This window comes from Strix aluco, chromosome 15 (genome assembly GCF_031877795.1).
Source record: "Strix aluco isolate bStrAlu1 chromosome 15, bStrAlu1.hap1, whole genome shotgun sequence".
In the NCBI taxonomy this organism is placed as follows: domain Eukaryota; kingdom Metazoa; phylum Chordata; class Aves; order Strigiformes; family Strigidae; genus Strix; species Strix aluco.
The window spans coordinates 16,693,147-16,712,750 of record NC_133945.1 but is presented as its reverse complement, the minus strand read 5'-3'; the positions used below and the strand labels follow the sequence as shown (position 1 = coordinate 16,712,750).

General features: G+C 43.6%; 2 protein-coding genes across 2 annotated transcripts in view; both read left to right on the top strand.

Annotated features, from left to right (window-relative positions):
* CLEC16A (C-type lectin domain containing 16A) overlaps window positions 1-19,604 on the top strand; it is a 375,787-nt gene that overhangs the window by 169,085 nt on the left and 187,098 nt on the right. The gene's annotated exons all lie outside the window — the stretch shown is intronic.
* On the top strand, window positions 14,664-17,759 carry RMI2 (RecQ mediated genome instability 2). Its single transcript, XM_074841484.1, has 2 exons — window positions 14,664-14,949; window positions 16,068-17,759. Exons 1-2 carry the CDS (start codon window positions 14,679-14,681, stop codon window positions 16,214-16,216), a joined length of 420 nt encoding a protein of 139 aa, XP_074697585.1. The 5' UTR covers window positions 14,664-14,678; the 3' UTR covers window positions 16,217-17,759.

Genomic DNA, 19,604 nt, shown 5'->3' with positions numbered 1-19,604 from the left:
AGATGAGGGGACTCAAAGGCAGGAGGGGCCATGGATCACCATCTAGCAGAGCTGGTGCCATTAACCAAGGTCCTGGTTTGGGGACTGAGGACACACAGTGACCTGCTGCATCCCCCTTCCTCCCAGTGGACTGCTGTAACCCTCACAGCCCATCATTTTTGTATATCAGAAATATGGTGGTATATAGTATGTCAGTACATAGTACATGCACTTCCAAATAGAAGGTTTAACAGACAATCTGATATCCACACTAAATGATAATCAGGTGACCAGAATTCTCCTTCTCCTCCTTCTCCTCCTCCTCCTCCTCCCCCGCATACTCTTTTTTAAAGTGTACTTAAGGAAAGTTACTGGGCTATGTGGGTGGCGACTCTTGTACCCCACAAACACAGCGGCTGCTGAGATCCTGCCTTCTGAGAAGAGCTCACCAGAATGACCGTCGAGGCCAGTGAGTAGGCAGCGCCCCAGGCTGCTGCAGAGCGCTGCACCTATCAGCGTCCCTGCAAGGGGACTGCTGCTGCGCATGTAATAGGGCAGCCCCTGCCCACGTCGGCGAGGGAAAGTGTTGCACCCTCACTGGTCATGGTGAGTCATTTGCACCTTCTGCTACATCTGGCATGAATTTCATTTTAAGTTACTCTAGTGCATTGTTATTTTCACTATTTCCTTCACCAGAAGCTGGAGCGCACAGAGGTGAGAATAATTACATTTACCAGAATCTGTCATTAAAATTGGCAGCTACTTCTCACTAGAAATGAAAGAATCAGATTTTGAACAGACGGAACAGTGCCATTCAAGTACTCACACGTGGGGTAAAACTCTTCATCAGAAGTAATAAAGTGAATGTATTTCCCAGGTATTCAAATGTACCTGCCTGCACTTTTCTTCTATGCAAGTGGAAATCGAGCAAGGAAACAGTATTTTCGGGGACAAATCCAATTAACTATGAAAAAGGGGAATCTATCAGAAGACTGGCCAGCCTGTTTTAATTTCAAGAGAAATCTGTGTAATTCTTTTGTCTTAATGCTTTGTGCAACTTAACACTAACCATTAGCTTTAAATGTGCTTCTGTACACGACCACCTTGGATTACATTCATGGTTTTGGTCTCACCCATATTGTGAGGTTGCCAGTGGCTCTTGTGGCCATCCAGATTTATTTTTTCTGTTTAAAACTACAAAGTGGCCTCAAATAATTAGATAACTGTGCTGTAAACTCCCGGACCACTTGGATTACATGTCCTGCTTTCAAATACACAGCTTTGTGGTGGCTTGGAAAATTTACCACTAGGAGCTTACCTCAATATCTTTCCTGTTTTTTTCTTGTACATTTATTGAAGTAGTTTACAGGGTCAGGTTTAACAGAAACTTGGACTTAGCTTTCCGAAGGAATTAGGAGCAAAAACTTCTTTACTTGCACACTGTGCCTGTCAGGTATTAACTGCAAGGGCTTTCTGCTGAAATAGAAGTCTTACTGAGAAGCAAGGGAAGCAAAGATAGCCAGAACAACACTCAGCTTGAATTGTGTCTGTTTATATTTAAATCTCTTGTTTGTAGGAAGTTCTGTTTTTATCTATAATACTATGCAAGTTCCTATGAAAGTCAGTTTAATTTTAGTATTACTCAATTTCCAAAGAAATAACTTGGGTTTGTGTTTAGAAAACTTACTGCCAAGCCCCCTCTGCTGGACAGAAAAATCATGTTTTCATCCCTCCATGCTGAAGACATCTAGTAAAACCATTCCAGTTTATTACTGTTCAAGTAATCACAGGCTCAGAGTTCACAAGATCATGACTATCTTTCTGTTATTATCTATCATTATCTGTCATGAGCTTTAGGATGACATGCTGCAAATGATGCCAGGATGATCGCTGCAAATGTGTTCAAATCCTTCCATTTGAATGAGTTTTCAGTCAGTCTGTTGAAAATTCATCTTGTCGTCTGATTATTTTACCATCCAAGTTATTTGCAGTAGTGTCAACCCTCTTCACCCCCCCACTATATCTCATATGTATGATTTACATCTTGTGGCAGTGATCTCATTGCACACAGTCAGTGTACTTGCATAATATGTCTATACAGAAAAGAATAAAAATCTGAATCCAAGAAGTACACATGCTTTTCCAGGGCAATTCACACTGCAAAGACCTGCTTTGCTTGTCTTTAAAGTGTGATAAGGGAAGTTCGTTAGGTGAAAGACAATACTAAGTATTGTTTAAATCACGCTTGTCATTTATGTATGACAGAGCCTGTTTTGCAGGGACCAGCTTTATATGTATAGATCGGGAAACAGGCCCAGCAAGGAAAGACAGTCCATGAGCTTCAGCACTAAGTTAGGACATGGATATAAGCCCCGCTCTGGAACAGACTGCCTCGTGACCTTGCACTAATTAATAAGGCTAAAAGCAAAAAGAAGTGTGCCACAACATCAAGCATTGCCCAACAGAATTTTGAAGTTTCTGAGATAAAGTGTTGGACCCATTTATGGTCCCCTGTGGTGCACACTGAGAGCTGAGTTTCTTTGAAAGGAAATCCAAGGCAGCCAGTATGCCATGCAAGGAGCCAGTAAGGAGCTATTGCCTACAGAGGTGTGTCTGAAGCTTTTACCCCTCTTGAGCTTGTTCAAAAATTGGTGTTTGAAGAATGGCAGTCTTTTAAAAATGGAGCAAGCCAAGAGAGCATTGTTTGGGCAGCTGATTAATACTTAGAAGACCTCTTCAGTATGTGGAAAAGTGACATTTGTGTCCGTGCTTGGCAAGAGGACAGTCAAACTTTGGTTCCTCCCTTTTTTGGAAGGTGTCCTAACTACTAAGTAGAGGTCTCTTTTCGTTGAAAGGGAAGGAGGAGTATTTGTTAGCCAAGAGGGACTTGGAGCTTAACAGCTAGAGCACTCACCTATGAGTGGGAAACACTGGATTCTGGTGCCTCCTCTGAGTGCTGTTAGGTATGGCACATTAAGCAGTTATTAGATAAGCTACATAAGTGGTATTTGAAGCTGAACCAGAATTCAGTGGCTCACCTCTCAAATCAATGCCCCATTCTGCAAGGCTTAAAGGCAAGTACCATTCTTCCTGCAGGTCAATGGCTCTTGAATGCCTTTCTGTGAACTAAAGCAAGTTCACAGGAAGACCAGAGAATGTTGCCTTCTATAGGCTTGTGGTGAGGTCTTCATTTCAAAATGAGCTTGACAAGCATGTCCTTGAGTCCCTCTATGTCAGGAAGGGATTTGAGCCTGAATTTCCCACATTTAAGCCTGAAACGCCTACATTCCCACAAATGATCTCACTGGTAAACTGTTAGATAAAACTGATGAGGTTGAAAAGCTGATGGTACGCCTTTGAAAAAAATGCGTGTAATGAAGTCTCTGAAGAGATGAGAACTATTTCAAAGCTCTATTATTTCATTCAGTTGGAAAAAATAGCAAGAATTGTCCTGTAAAAATCAAACTGTAGCAAAACTGAGGGAAGGAAAAACATTCTGAATTGGTGTTTTATGTTAAAAATAAAATTATGTGATTGTATTTCAGATGAAAGTGTGCATTAATTAAAGTTTCCTAGAATATGTCCTAAGTACAGCACGTTTCCTGCTGAGGTTAAATGAGTATTCAGTCTTAGCTGTAGTAGCCAATAAATGCTGAAATTAACAACAGGTTTGGACCAGAAAGAAGTCTAAATAGCCCTGACTTCTAGGGAAGATAGAAAACTGAGCCTGTGTTTGGAATTTATGTCCAGCCTCTTCACTCACAAGGCAGAGGGTTAAATACACGTAGTCTTAGTTTTTGTGCATGCAGCATTTTGTAACTATGCAACATTTCCTGTCTGCTGAAATGCAGCTGCATTGCCTCCCAGGTTTAAGTCATCTGTTGCTTTATAACTGCAGCTCAGCAAAGAGTTCCCTTTCCTTCTGAATTAGAAGGTTTTATTGCAGGGTCAGTGCACGCTGAGGGAAGAAGAGAGGAAGGAAAAAAAAAAAAAAAGGAAGCAGGAAGTACTTCAGTCCCAAGCAGTGGGTAATCAGAGACAGCTTTGCAACCCGGGGAGCACTCCTTCCTCCTGAGGCATTTGGCCAAGCTTAGATAAACCTCAGAGTTTTCTAGGTCTGCAATCTAGATGTCTCATCCCACCTTCACAGGAATCTTGTGCTTTTATGATCAGAGCTAACCTGCTTCCACAGAGGCCAAATGGTCAGCCAAGCTGTAGCACTTGGTAAAAGGTGGGAACAGGAGGCAGAAGCTCCCTCCTACCTGAGTGGGATGGAGGACCAGGGCTGACCCAGGATATGACTTGCCACTTTCCAGAGGCCTTTTCACTTTAGAGCTGTTGAGGGGCTGTATATTCAGACATTTACAGATAATATAAAAGTGTGAAGTGAAAGCCATAATGGAAACTTGTTCTTCAGTATGTGCCTGCAGGAGAAGTGGCTACCAGGAAAGATAAAAGCATTGCTCCTAAAGCATCTGTCTGTAACTTTACTTATGAAACAACAAACTAACAGTACACCCTTTCCTGCTCACATACCAGGAATTTAATGGGGATTCATGCAAGATTGCAGACCATAAACCATAGTTTGAGATCATTGCAAAACATGCAAACTGCTTTGAACTCAAGAACAGAAACTTTCCCCACAGTTTAGGAATAAGAACTTCATGCACTGCTTCTTTTATGACTCTGCAAGTACTCTTTACAAATGTTATCAGTTTGCAACACTCCACAGCTGTGTGACGAAGATTGCAGAAGTACTGATGAAGGGAGCTCTAATGTTTTACAGCTGGGAAATGCAGCCTTTAGAAGGAAACGTATCTATCTATTTTACAGATCAGAGGATGAATGAAAAGGTTCTGTAATTACTTTCAGTTCTGTTTCCTTTGGCTGGAATTTCTGTTTTCAGCAGCCAATCATGTGTCCAGCCAGAATCCAGGGTAGTACAATGACATTTATAAGAAACAGAAGGGAAAGTAGCCACAAGCAAAAGGGACATTCACTGAATATTGCCAGCTTTGAGTAAAATGTGCACTGTTTAAATGAACACTCCTGTGACTGTGAACTTCAGAGGTTTTTTTAATAAGGACTGTTCCTCCCAGCCTTGATTTTTCAAGTCGCTTATGACCATTACTCAGGCTGATACCAAAACAGTCTTAAAGTATGTAGCATGTCTCAGAAGGCACTGTGTACCTTTCAGACAGGGCCCAAGTCAGAAGAATCAGTAGACTGATACTTGAACGGTGCTGGGTTTATAGGTAACATACACTGTAATTTAACTGGGCCAGCCAAAGTATTTTATGAATTCTATCCACATTATATATGCTGAATCTACCCTATATACCTGAATGCTTAATTTTACCAGGTAGGGTGGAGCACTGGAATGGGGGAGTAATTGGGGCCTGACCAATTGTATTTGAAAAATGTCTGCCCTAAGCTACGAGTTCCTTCATCAATACGGTTAACCATTGTTAACCAATCTGGATGGAGGGAAAAAAAAGGGGCCTGGAGAATATTTTTGCCATTGCCCAGATGTTCACCCAAATATTTGATTTGGCAGAAATAAGCGTAAAAGGGATTGCATCAAATAACAGTGTGAGTGCAATACTGACTGTGCTTCAGCCTCCTTAGCTCCACTAGTGAGTGCTGGAGTGCTCCAGGCTGGGTCTGGAGTGGACCAAAACACCACTGAGTTCCCAGCAAAGGAAGAGCCGAAGGTACCAGAAATCAAATAAATCGGTGGTCTCTGTCAAACAGTAGGTTCAAGTATTCAGTTCTCCCTCTGCCTTAAAATCTGTGAAAACAATGAAAATGAAAATACCTAACCCACATCTGTTAGGATTTTGTTAGTAATCACAGTATTATCTATTGAAAGAGTCTAGATAGTGTATAGTCAGACTAGAGAGATCTGTAGATAAGAAAAAGAAACTGCTTTGTGCCTTTCACTTTCAGCCTGCACAGTTTCTCGTAAATGAAGCTGTAACCGGCAACAGAGCTTTGCCTTGCAAATCCGAGGTTGTGTGCTGTCCTTTTCCGTTCTAAAGTATCTATTGCCTGAAATTAATATCTGTTCAAATTGTAGCAGAGCTACAGATCTTCTACAAACTCTCCTGTACAAAATTTGAAATTATTTGAATATAACTGCTTGATGTTTGGAACGTCAAAACTCCAAAGGTGCAAGCAAAAACATGCACACATTGTCATGCCTGCTCTGCACAGCCACTTTATGCTACGTGACATTTGCATGAATCTTAGACACCATCTACACTGAACTGATGTCTCCTAGTTGACTCTTAAAGTATTGACAGTTTCTATTTTGAATAAAAAAGCACTGTTGGCTTTTGCAACAGAGTGCACTATTGCAAGCCTGGTTTTGTGGGCTCGTCAGGTTTTGAAAATAAGGTGTACTGGTTTTGCATTTATCATTTATTGCTGCTTTTCATGACAAGCTGAAAGCTTGCTGAGTTTCTGGGTTCAATATTTTTTAATCCCTGAAGAGTTGCTTTTTGGTTGTATTTGAATTTCAAGTCCAAGTTTTGTTGTTTAGTTTGGAGGGCTGTCCTATATAGAGCTACAGTTAGAAACAATCATGTACGCACAACTATGTACGTTTTGGCCATCCTCAAAAAGTCAAATATATATTTTTAATATATCTCAATAATTGTTTAAATTTATTCGGATAAACAAATGTTTGTATAGTTGCCTCACTGCAGTCTTCATCACAACCATTAGTTCAGTAGAAAGGTCAGGTTACTGTACATAAGATGTGATTTTAATATTTTCCCTTGAAGTGGGTTCTTTTCACAATTTCTTTGTATGTTCCTCTGGTTCATTTTGTTTTCCTGTTTAGTTCATAACGTGAGGTCTAGAGTCTCACTGGAATGAGCTGATGAAAACCTTTTAGAACCAGTACATATATTTACCTTAACAGGTACTCATGGATAAGTTGTCATTAATGGTTATTCAAGACTTTGAATACCAGCAATAAAAGTCTGACCTTTCCATCAAATTCATATTTAACCCCACACATTCTGGACTTAGGGGAAAGAGACGGGTCTTAATTAGAGAGTTTCAGTATAGTGTTTAATATAAGGTGCTGTATAAACTACAAACTAGAACGTGTGATTAAAATCACTTAAATCAAGAGGTGGAGGCAGTTTGTGACATTTTAATGTCAAATTATATTTTAAAATGTGACATTTCCATACGAGTCATAGATGTCTTTCTAGACTGAACTGATAAGATGTCTCCCAGTTGGCTCATGCAATCTTTTGTCTTTTGATTTTTTAATAAATTAAAGAAGCCACCAAGTTGGGTGGGAGTGTTGATCGGCTCGAGGGTAGGGAGGCTCTGCAGAGAGACCTGGACAGGCTGGAGCAATGGGCTGAGGCCAACTGTAGGAGTTTCAATAAGGCCAAATGCCGGGTGCTGCACTTGGGCCACAACAACCCCCAGCAGCGCTACAGGCTTGGGGAGGAGTGGCTGGAGAGCTGTCAGTCAGAGAGGGACCTGGGGGTGTTGATTGACAGCCGGCTGAACATGAGCCAGCAGTGTGCCCAGGTGGCCAAGAAGGCCAATGGTATCCTGGCCTGCATCAGAAATAGTGTGGCCAGCAGGGACAGGGAAGGGATCTTACCCCTGTACTCGGCACTGGTGAGGCCGCACCTCGATTACTGTGTTCAGTTTTGGGCCCCTCACTACAAAAAGGACATTGAATTACTCGAGCGTGTCCAGAGAAGGGCAACGAAGCTGGTGAAGGGTCTGGAGCACATGTTGTATGAGGAGCGGGTGAGGGAACTGGGGTTGTTTAGTCTGGAGAAGAGGAGGCTGAGGGGAGACCTCATCGCCCTCTACAACTACCTGAAAGAAGGGTGCAGAGAGCTGGGGATGAGTCTCTTGAACCAAGTAACAAGTGATAGGACAGGAGGTAATGGGCTCAAGTTGTGCCAGGGAAGGTTTAGACTGGCTATTAGGAAGCATTTCTTTCCAGAATGGGTTGTCAGGCATTGGAATGGGCTGCCCAGGGAAGTGGTGGAGTCCCCATCCTTGGAGGTGTTTAAGAGTAGGATTGACCCAGCGCTGAGGGATCTGGTGGAGTTGGGAACTGTCAGTGTGAGATTAGTGGTTGGACTAGAGGATCTTTAAGGTCTTTTCCAACCTAGATGATTCTGTGATTCTGTAATGTAACAATATATTTCAGCAATTATACATTGAATGTCCTGATTTAGAAGGAATTCTGTGATTTTACTTACCATTTTATATCTTCTCTTAGATCTCTTAATAGATAAATAGACCTTGTATAGCCCATACATTAATGTGACTTTCATCCAAAATTAAGGCTATTGTACATGCCAGCACTCATTCCTTCATGCCAGTAGTTGGGGGAGCAAGCTGCTATTTGTAGGCGGTATGGCAGTAAATACATTCTAGGCTTGTAACTACTTCCATTTTTGAACCTTGCTTTACAAAATGCATGCCATAATGTGAGAAATTGAAAAATCAAGCTTATTTAGGCCCCAGTCGATCTAAGTACCTAAAAAAATATAAGTGCTATCATTGAGCAGCTTTAAACAAAAGTTTCACTGCTGCTGATTTCCTCTTTACATTATTTTTGCCTTTTCAGTCATTCAGCTGTTTGTTCTAAATTCATGCTCTGCTTCCCTGCTGCAGAGAAGCACAAGGCTTCCTTCAGCTATGATTTTAGCTTTTGCTTTCTGAAGTACCAATACTAGTGCCTTCCTGCTCAGCAGTTAGCAGCGTTCTTCCCATTCAGGGCCATCTCTGCTCTTCATCCCAGTATTACCACCAGCACCCGGTGAGTCAGGACACTAGTTGCTCACAAGCAGGTTCTAAAGAGGATGCCAGTGCTGCTAGTGCCCTGCGTGTCCACTGCAGGATCCTTGTTGTCTGGAATCCCCGGGCATTCACATGGGCAAAGGTTTAGTCACAGCTTCATAGAAAATAAATGCAGCCATTTTACATGGAGATTCTCTGATCTCAGAGCAAAATTTGGTTAGTTTAAGGACAGTCACCACATCTGTGTCTTAGGTGATACTCCATGGGAATACAAGTAAAAAACGCTGACTAAAGCATAAGGAATAGTGAGGAGTATCCACTTTCCACACAAATTTTCAGTGACTAGAAAACACCTGACAGGTCTTCTTGGTTGTGTGACCTGAAGCTGCCACCAAACCTGCTATCGAATGTCTGTCTCCTGAAGACTCTGCAGAGTGCTCCCTCACACAGCAACAGAGATGTGGCCTTTCTCCTCTCTGGCTCCCTATGAACTCTTGGAGGCTCTCCCCAAACTTTCCTCTTCAAGTAGCTTGATGTTAATCTTAAACATCTTAAAGTCTTTTCCTGAATGAGTGCAGGTGTGTGCTGAGTTTGAGATTGGTATAATATTCCTGAGGCATTATATTAAAACTCTGAACTCCTTTTAATCTTGTTCTAACAGTTTATTAATTTCAAATTACCTTGACTGGTGGTAATGTTGCTGTGATGTTCTCAGTTCAAACAAGATAAGGCTCATAGGGAGAAATGGTCTCTTTGATTGGACTCGAGAAAGATCTTGCCTGCTTGAAAATTTGACTCTTAGTAAAAGCCTCTCCCTACTAAGCACCAGAAATTTATTTAATGAATCTTTGAACAGGCCCTGAATATTGCAGAACCCTGCCAATGTATGCTCTGGAACAGCTGTAACTTCTCAGCCTTACTGGCCTCTATGCATATTTCTAATGTTTGACATCTCATATTTTAAGTTTTCAAAAATAAAATGCTACTCTTCTGGCTACTTTTCTTTGGGAAAATTATTCTGCTCTCACTTCACTGGATGAACTGGATGCTGACAATGCTAATCAGAGTATATTTATGCAAAGCCAGCAGCTGTCAAGGGAGGACACCCTGGTCTTTATTTCCCTACACTGATTATAGGGGCTCTCTGGTCCTGTTAAACTTCTCCTAAACATCCAATTCTTTTATGAAGTGAAACGAAGTCAGAAAAGCTGAATGACTGAAGTCTCCTAGCTACTGGCTTCACTTCAGTCAGGACAAAGATCTAACGCTTTGGATACTATTCATATTTCCTGTTTAAAAAGAGGTCTTTTTTTCTTAGTGCAGGAGTTTGACTAAGCTCATCTGGAAGCCAGCTTTACAGACTATTTCCAGAGCAGCAAGCAATACTGATAAAGTAAAGACTATGAATAATTCCTTTTTTTTGCTTTCATCATGTCATAGTCCTATTCCATAGAACACTGATGTATTTCAGTTACATACCAGCATATTTATAGTACGGAAAGAAATAAACAGGTGACACCCACTTCTGCAGAATGTGACTGGAGCTCTCTAAGCATTTCCTCTAAGTATTCTTTGTAAATGAAATGAGTCAGCTAAGCTGGTGAGCATCGCACTGTTTTCATAGCCTGTAGGCTACCATCAGTAGGAATGTGTGGTGAGTAGTGACAGGAACTGGTTAAGTTTGCGTGATGGTGAGAGCAATGAATTTCTCATGTTAAGGCTGGCTGTACAAGCTAAGGTTTCCACCCTCTCTGAGGTGTCTGAGCCAGATGCTGTTTTCCCTCTGCCACACACTGGGTGCAGCTGACAGCTCCTGGCAGCTGCAGGAAAACTCTTGCCGTAATCCTCTACTGATCCCATTAAGCATAAGCTAATATGGAATGTATAGCATCTGTATTGGGTTCTCAAGAAAAAAAGAGCACGAGAGGGTGCCTTGCTAATGCTTTACTTGATAGCATTTGCCACAAAAGTTAGTTCATCTTATCTTAGAGTGACTCCCATGCAGTTTTGGCAGGACAACACTATAGGAGAGGCCAGATTCTTCTTGTTAGTAGTAGTATTATGATGTATGTCGCTCACGTTTACCTGTCTTGTCCAAGTCACTTCTAAAAAGTCACTTATTCAGAGCTACCTGCTAACTAAATGCAGGTTGCACCTAGAGTTTTCCTGTTCCAGCAGATGACTTGCCTGGCTCCAGGTCTTTTGAAATTGCTGGTCAAACATAATTTAGCATCCGTACTCCAGACTGATCAGTCCCAAGGCATAAATTACAAGCAGCTGAAGTTCAGGTTAGAGATGCAAATACGACTGACTTCCAACCCATTAATTCCAACCCATTGATCCATTAATTTCAAATCATTAATTAAATTCAGTGATGATGAGATAGCCTAAAAAAAAAACCCTGAAGGGTGAGGATGGTTTTCCAGTCTTCATCTAGCATGTCAGCATGTCCACGTTGCATCTTTTAAGCAGTACAAAACAAACACCAAGAAACAACTAAATTTTATATTCTTGTGATGGTTTCATATAGTTCTGCATGCAGTATAAGAAAATAAGCATAAACTAGGGTGAATCTCTTTAAGGTGAAACTTGACAGTTGTCTGTGCTAAAAGTTGTCCTTCAGTGAAGTTTCATACGAATACCAGGGAAAGGAAGACAGTTTGTCTCAGATCCCTCTTCTCACTTATGGAGTAATGCATTTTTACAAAGTACTCTTTTCTTATCTTGCTTCTGTCATGCTTAGCTCCTGTACGCTGCTTCCTTTTACTGGAGGAGGATATAAAAGATACAGTCATATCACTTTGCAGTTTACTCTGTGATTGTGGGCAGCCAGTGTCTGCAAGAGATGCTGACACAGAGCAGCGCCCGCCAGCCGGCTGCAGAACAGAGCAGGGGGAGAGCTGCCTGGCCTGTCCCCATCACACTTGAATCCGCAGTGTTTTTGGGCTGCCACGGACAAGTTTTTCTATAGTATCTGTTTCATGGACGTTTGTGGGCCATTCAGACATTACCATTATGATCCATGTATTTATTAGCTCCACACTTCATGACTTCTTCCATTCACCTGTGGAGCTTCCAGGTAGCCCTGTTTCTAAAGCAAGTATTTAGAAAATACTAAAAATAAAATTTTTTCAAAAATTGATTGCTTGGATTGCAAATCTTAGAAAAAAAAAGAAAATTAAAACAAAACAAAACTTCTTTTGAAGTCTAGTTAGTGTCTTCTCAGTACTATGAAAGAAAAACTGAGAAATGAAACTGAAGAACCTTTTCTGTACATACTAACCAAGGGACCGGGACAGAGACCTTTTTTAAAACTTTTGGGTAGGATTAAAGACTGCAAAATATCAGAATCTCTGGCCAAGGGAAAGAAGGATTTTTCTGATTGCATAATATCAGCCTTTTACCAAAAGGGGAGGGGAGCAGAGAATCGCTTCCATTTTAAGTAGTACGGTCGGTGGGAGTGTGAAAAGGTCTGAGCTGGATGGAAAATTTCAAGTTGCTGCTTCTTGGGAAATCTCTTTTCATGGAGATCTAGGGTCAAATTCTTAGTCTAAGTTCTTTTGACACCATACCAACAAAACAGTGCCAGAGTAATTGAGGGAGACCTGGCTCCTGATACGCTCTGGACTATCTTATCTATGTGTAGTCTGACCTTTTTTTTTACCCATACTGTGATAGCATCTCACATGCATGTTAATGTGAGGAATAACGTCCTTGAAGACTGCCTTGAGAAAAGGTGCATATTGCAGTAGCAGGTAGAAGAAGATTTGATTCCTTCTTTTTAATCCGTGCAAACCAAAACTGTCTCATCCAGCATGCTCTCAGAAAATGTGCTCAAGTTTAATCCAGTCTAATTAACAGCCTGTCAGACACCAACTCATTGCCTTTTCCAACTGTGTGCTGGGCTTCCTCTGCTACCCATAAATCAGAGTATGATTGCTGTGGGATCAGCTCCACAAAACAGTCTGTCGAGGCATCAGACATTTTTCCTGCAGCTGCAGAATGTGTCTCCATGCTGAGCCAGTTCTTTGATAAGGCCTTTGCAGATAATTCACTATAATTTTGCATTTTACTGAAAGATAAGGATTTTCTGCTTTAGGAAAACAAATCAATTTCTTGGTGCTTATCGCCAGTACTTATGCCCTTCTTCTCATAACACAGTTTCTTCAAGGAAAATCTTTTAAAAGGGACCTTTTAGTCTCTCCTGGAGATTACACTCTTGTAGGGGTCTTGCCTTCATCTGTAGATTTAATGGCTTAATAAGCATTAGACCCTCCTATTATACAGTAACAAATAGGAATACAATACTTCTATCAATATTTGGCACAATTAGGTTTTTTTATGTGAAACTAAATATTGATGCTGTCAAGTGTCTGCAGCTTAGGGGCATAAATTACAAATATTCTTCTGTGAGTCTCGCTCAGATTTTGCATTCATATACAGTAACCATCTAATGTCTTTCTATTCCTGTAAGCCATATGATCTGATTGCCAGATTACATGATTTGGTATTGTGCTTAGATGTCAGTGTTTTTATTGTTATGACCAATATTATCTTTTATTCTTACTGTAAATGGTAACAAAAAGTTAACTGCTTCCTCACACTATAAAAGGAATAAAGTCCCATTTACAGAATGTCTCTAAACAGAAAATATCTCTGGAAAAAGATATGCTGAATAAATAATTCATAACATGACGCGTGAGTAGAAAAAAGGTCTTTTGATGTATTTTGCTACTCAGAACAAAACTGGATTTTTTAAACAAAGTAACTGGCTATTTTAATAGAGAACAAAATCTGCTTTAAAGAATGATTGCAGTGGTGTCAGTTCTCTGTGTATTTTTACCCATTTTGCACTTTTGTAGGTAACAGAACTTGTGAAATTGAGGACTCCATCCCCTTGGTTTTCCTGATTCTTTTCTTTTTCTTTGTTCATCCTCTTGTTTTTTCATTAGCTTATTTCTCGGCTTATTTTCTAAATGAAATGTCAACCCACCCACCTAGAGGAAACCATAACATTTCAAGGATTTCAGATTGTGGCAAAACGAATTAGCCCGTCTGTAATATAGACAGACAGAAAACAAACTCTTACAGGCCTCGAGATTAAAGCCTCCCAGTTTAAAGCTGCCTATACTTTCAGTGCATTATGCTCCAGATTTCCACAGGAGTATATCTCAGCATCCCTGAGAAAATTAGCATGTGCATTTTCTTTTTTTCTCACGAAACGGGAGGATCTTCATCAGCTAAACAATAAACATTAAGCGATCATTTCTTGCTAACTAGTGAAGAAATACTGTGGGAAAATCTGGGGTGGCTCCAAGAGCCGGGGAGGCGTGGGGAAGCCTTACCCCAGCGCAACCCTGGCGGGGGGGCGAGGAGCAGAAACCGCTCTGCAGGGCGGTTAGCAGAAAAGTATTTGCTGATCAAACCTAACGATTGAATCAGATTTTACACTGGTTTTTGCACGTCGATCCTGGATTGAGTTCAGGTGAAACGAGAACCAGCGGGTCTGGAACTCTGGTGAGGCTCTTACTAAGGGATGGAGGGTGGAGGCGGGGGTTCAGCAGGGCCCGGTTACAGCCGCGGCGCGCTGGGATCAGGTGAACCGCCTGGGAGGAACTTGTTTGCAATTTGCATCGAAAACAGCACACCTGTGCCAAGTCCTTGACTGTCCGTGTAAGCCATTCTTGTGGCAGCGCAGAAGAGGCGGCAGCGGCTGGGCTGGGCGGGCTGCGTGGGGCGGCGCGTCCCGCTCTGGAGAGGCGGGTGCTGGCGCTGCCCTCAGCAGGCGGAGCGCGCCGCGCGCCGCTTCCCGCCCTTCGCCCCCCTCAGCGGCTGCGCGCCGCGGGCACCGGCCGCCCCTCACCCGCCACAGGCCGCCCGCGGCGGCGGCCTCCCGGCGTGACAGCATGGCCGGGCCCGCGCCGGGGCCGCCGGTGAAGGTGCTGGCCGCCCAGCTGCGGGGGGCGGTGCGGGGCGCCGGCGGGACGTGGCAGCTGGGGCGGGCGGAGGCGGGCCGGGCGCCGCTGCGCCTGCGGGCCGTGTGGATGCAGGGGACCGTGCTGGAGGTGGAGCGCGGCGGCGGCCACGGCGGCTCGGCCCGGCTGCAGGACGGCAGCGGCCCCTTCACCGTGCTGGGGGTGGAGAACGTGCCCAAAGGGCGGCCCTGCCTCAGCGCAGGTACCGGCCGCCGACGGCGGGGCGGGCGGGCGGGCGCTGAGTGGCCCCCGGCGGGTGGGGGCTCCCCCGGGTGGTGCGGAGCGCTTCCCCTCTCCGTTTTTATTTTAAAGTAATTCAGCAGAGCCCCTCCCGGTGCCGCCGGGTACCTCCCCTCCCGCCGCAGGAGCCTGTGGGCGGTGTCGCTCCCCGGGCGGGGCAGGTACACGGGCGTGCGGTGCCCGGGGCCGCTGTGGCGGCGCTGGCCGCCTCCCGCGGAGGGCCGGGCGGGGCCGGGCTGCCGAGATTGGTCTCACCCGCTGACGGAACGGAGCCTCCCGCACGGGGCTGGGGGCGCTCCCGCTGGCTGAAGGCGGGAGACTTGCCGGCCTTCGTGCCCGGGGCCTACATGAATTGTTAAGACTGGTTCTTGCGTGCCTGTTTCTGGATGGGCAGGCTGAGCTGCGCAGCTGCACTGAGGCCATGCTTTCACACACACCGTCATTCACGGAAAAGGCGTCCGGAACGTGCTGTGCTGCTGTAGCAGTCAGAGGGAGCAGCGTGTGCTGCGGCGCGGGAGTGTCTCTGTGGCTGTCAGTACGAAGGCTTATGCTGTATTCCCCTAGGAGTTCCAGTAAGGGTCCAGCCCTGTTTTCAGTTCTCCACAGTTAAAGGAAATGTTTGATCAAACTGGGGTGTTGCAGAGAAGAGCTGTGTGTCTGGGAATAAGGATAAGGATTTTTATTTTTTTTTTATTTTTCTTTTTTCTTCCCTTCACCAGTACTGTTAATTCAGCTGGAGAGGTGCTGGACTCCAGCATTGCAGGAACTGTGGTATAAAATAGTCACATTGCTTAATTTGCAGTCTTCAGAATTGTCCTCCCTCCACTTGCACAGCAGAAGGAGGAGTTGTGCTGGTTTTAACTCTTACTGTATATATCTAGTAGAATCTATAAAAATGGCTGTAAAGATAATGAAGCCTTTTTCTGATATTTCGTTCTAAGCAATCTTAGTTCCTTCAGTTTTCTTGCAGGTATTGGCAGCTTTAGTTCAAATTAACTACTTGGTTTTAAATATTTTGCTTTCTGAATTAAAATGAAAAAACAAAGGTTAATTAAATTTCATGTTTGCTTGGTTTTTTAGGGAAGTATGTAATGGTGATGGGTGTGGTGCGGTCCTGCAGTCCCGAGCCTGTTCTTCGAGCGATAAAGATGACAGATCTTTCTGAAAACCCTGTGCATAAGAATATGTGGAGCCTTGAAGTGGAGGATTTGCACAGAGTCATCCCCTAGATACTTTTTCTTCTGCCTAAAATAACTGGAAATGTACTTTTTTTTTCCCTTTGTTTTTTTTGGTGCAGAACATTGGGGCATTCTCTGTATTTGTGTTTTCAAACAACCACCAGGTACTCTTGGAGTAAACTGAAGTGAGAAGTCAGGCTCAGAGTTAAGTGCATATCTGATAATAATCACAATGTTCATCTCTTTCACAGTCTTTTTATACCAACAGATTTGAGAAACACTTACTTGATGCTTTGAGTAACATGTCTGTGCTGTTCAGAATACTACATGTTCCTACACACGTTAGTTGCTGTTTCTAGGAACACGTGTTTAGTCATCCCTGTAGTGGCGCATTGTTGGCAGCGAGGGCTGCACAGAACTCGTGTTACCAGGGTGAACTCGATACGTGGAATGGAGGCAAAACGTGTCCATTTAGACTGTGGTTGGAAAGAACCTCTTTGCCTTTGTTTTCTGTTTCAGTAATAACCATGTCAGTAAACTCTACTTGTAAGATAGGTGTGTCTGTCTAACTGTAAGCAGTCTTGTACTTAAACACCTCCCTGTTTTCTGTGTTTCTGAAATACTGAAAGTGGTACAGTAATAACCCCTGTGTTCCAGTGAAGTGAACTGAAAAGCTGCAATGCAGGATTCCTTGGAATAGGTTATCCACGTTCAAGATGCAAATACCTTTACCACCTCATGAAACAAACTTGCTGTGCCAAAGTGCATTTTTCTCTTTGAAGGTTTCCTTTCTTGTTCCAATGTATGCTATTTTTAATTGTTTAAATAATTCTTAAATATATTTTATTTTTATATTTCTTTCCTCTTCCTGTGGGGAAAAAAAACCTGACGACTATGAAATCAAATCAAAAAACCTTTAAAAAGCAGAACTATTACTACTTTTTATTTCTCCTATTGTCTAACAAGAGTTTTGAGTCCTGAAGAAAGCCTTGTATTATCCATGTGGTATGGCTTTGTAGTTTGGGACTATATTGTCCAGTTATGTTAATGAGGAATGCATATAGGAAGGGAAGATCCTCTCTGATTGTACAATTTAAGACAAGAATCAAGTGGTGGCTAAATTTGAAAACTGTGGGATTATGTTTTCGAAGTGTATGGAAATTAAATACTGTCTTTTTAAGTAGATCTTTAAATGAGATCTTTACAGTTTAAGGACTGGATTTCGGAGTGCAGTTCCAGCCTTGAGTTTAGTATTCCAATCCAGACCACACCAGAGGCTGTTGTATAATGGAAGTACTGTGCTCTGAAACCCTGCTGATGAAATGCCAAAACACATGTACAGATAAAATTTTGGCAGTCTGGGTTTATTTATTGTTTTTAATGTTGGGAAAAAAATCCACTTGTGGAATGCTGTGGCCTTTCAGAAATGATCCACGTGGTTGACATACTGGCTGGCAACTGGTTTTGTTGGTGATGGGATACTTTTCCATCTGAATGCTTATGTAAGGAACGAGAAGCTTGTTCCAAGTAAGTTCGCTTTGCCTTCTAACTAGGTAGCAAAACCCTGGAAATAAAGAGCTAAAAGTCTGCTGCATCCTGGCCAGTGTCAGTCAGTTTACAGCAGAACTGAGTATGGCTTGTAGCCCCTGTTGTACAGCTGGTGGGCGCACAGTGTAGTGGCTGTCAGGGGTGGAACTGCTGTTCATCCATCTGGCAGTGATGCACAGTCACTGAGTGCATCTGAAAAGTTGTATTTATATCAGATTGGATTGGATTTACATAGGGCTGCATTGGATTTGTGGAGGCTTTCTTTGCATCTTTCACCATCCTCTCCTATCCAGAGGCTCATGAGTCAAAGAGCATCTGGCGTTTCTTTGCTCCCTTGCTAACAGGCAATTCCAAGCATAATAAGATGTAGATCTCTTCCGTGTCTGGGTGGCTCTATACTGTACCCTCGACCTCACTAAAAACCCAGGCATGGGCTCTGGTTCCAGCCCCCAGCAGGTTTCACATGCTTATCAGTACAAAGCTATCAGTGTTGCTTGGCAGTTGAGTGGAAGGAGATCTGCTCCTGAACTGAAGTAGTGTTTCAGAAAGGCTGGCAATTACATTAGTAAAACAGTAACTTTCAAGGGTTTTAAAGCCAGGACTGGATGCTTTTATGACAGTTTACATTAAAAAGTGCTTTCCTAGGAATTCAAAGCAAAAGATGCTCTTGGCAAAGTTGAATGTTGAGCTTCTAAACAAAAGGTGTCTAGTGATTGCTTTGACTTGAGTTTAGCTGTGCTTTGCCTAATGAGTAGCTGATGATGCTTATGGCTGCTGGTGGCTTCTGTACTGCCTAGGTTTAAGGGTCAGGCTGAAGTGCCTTGCCTCGGGGTTTCCACAGTTTGGCACCCTCGGGCTCTACAGGGTGGTGGGAATTCTCCCTTTTCCACATCTTAACTCATGTCTCAAGTCCTACAGTAGCATGTGGGTTTGTGACTGGCAGCTGTTGTACAGCAGAGCCACACTGAGAGGTTACAGGGTGAGCGCCTGCTCTAGCCTGGTCCTGGGGAGGGGGAGGTCACAGCTGGGACCTAGAGTGCTTGGTGTTTGGGCCTTGAAGGAGGCAGGAAGGCCTCTGTGCACTCGGTGCTAGCTCTGTTCTGACTGGAACCAACCTGGATTTATCCCAGGGTGCATGCCAGGCCTGGGGAACCCAGCTGGTGGAAGCGTGAGGCTCTCTGTATGTCACACTTAGTCTGTGGTAGTGCCTCAAAACGTCAACTTCGCTGCTGAGTTCTGGGACATACGAGCTTGTGTGGTACATGTAAATGTCTGTGACCTTTGTAGAGCTGGAGTCTGTATAGGGCCTATATAAAGGCCATGTTGAAGGTGAGTTGTAGGCACTTAAAAATACTCTTGGAAGAATGACTTACCCTCCCTGCGCTCCTGCAAGGACAGCTGGGTGTGGGCGGGTGTCTTCAAGGTGCTCTGCTCAGCAGGAGTTACAGGTGCAGGCGTTGTGGTCAACAGCAGGCTGGGACGTGGGCTCAGAGCTGTTTGTGTTGTGTGGTCTGTAGGTCCATCTGCTGTTTGGGGGGTTTTAGACATTTTCCATAGAACAACATAGGTTGTACTGCGTTACCTTCACCTGAGGCATAACCATTTCAGATGACTTCAGTCAAGGTGTCCCGGAACGGGCGGTATTACCAGTCGTGTTATACTAGAAGTTTAGTGCTGATAAAGCCGGGGGTGGCGCAGAGGAAAAGGCCAGTTTTGAAATACCGAAGCTGAAGCATCGAGCTGAGAAATGATGCTGTCAGATCCTGCCGAGGGGATCTTCCTGGAGGATCGCGTCCGTGAGGAAGCAGGGGCAGGTTTTAGCTGGGTTAAGGGATGCTTTTGGTGCTGGTCATCGCCGCCTCTCGGCACGCTCCCTGCGGGGAGCTGGGTG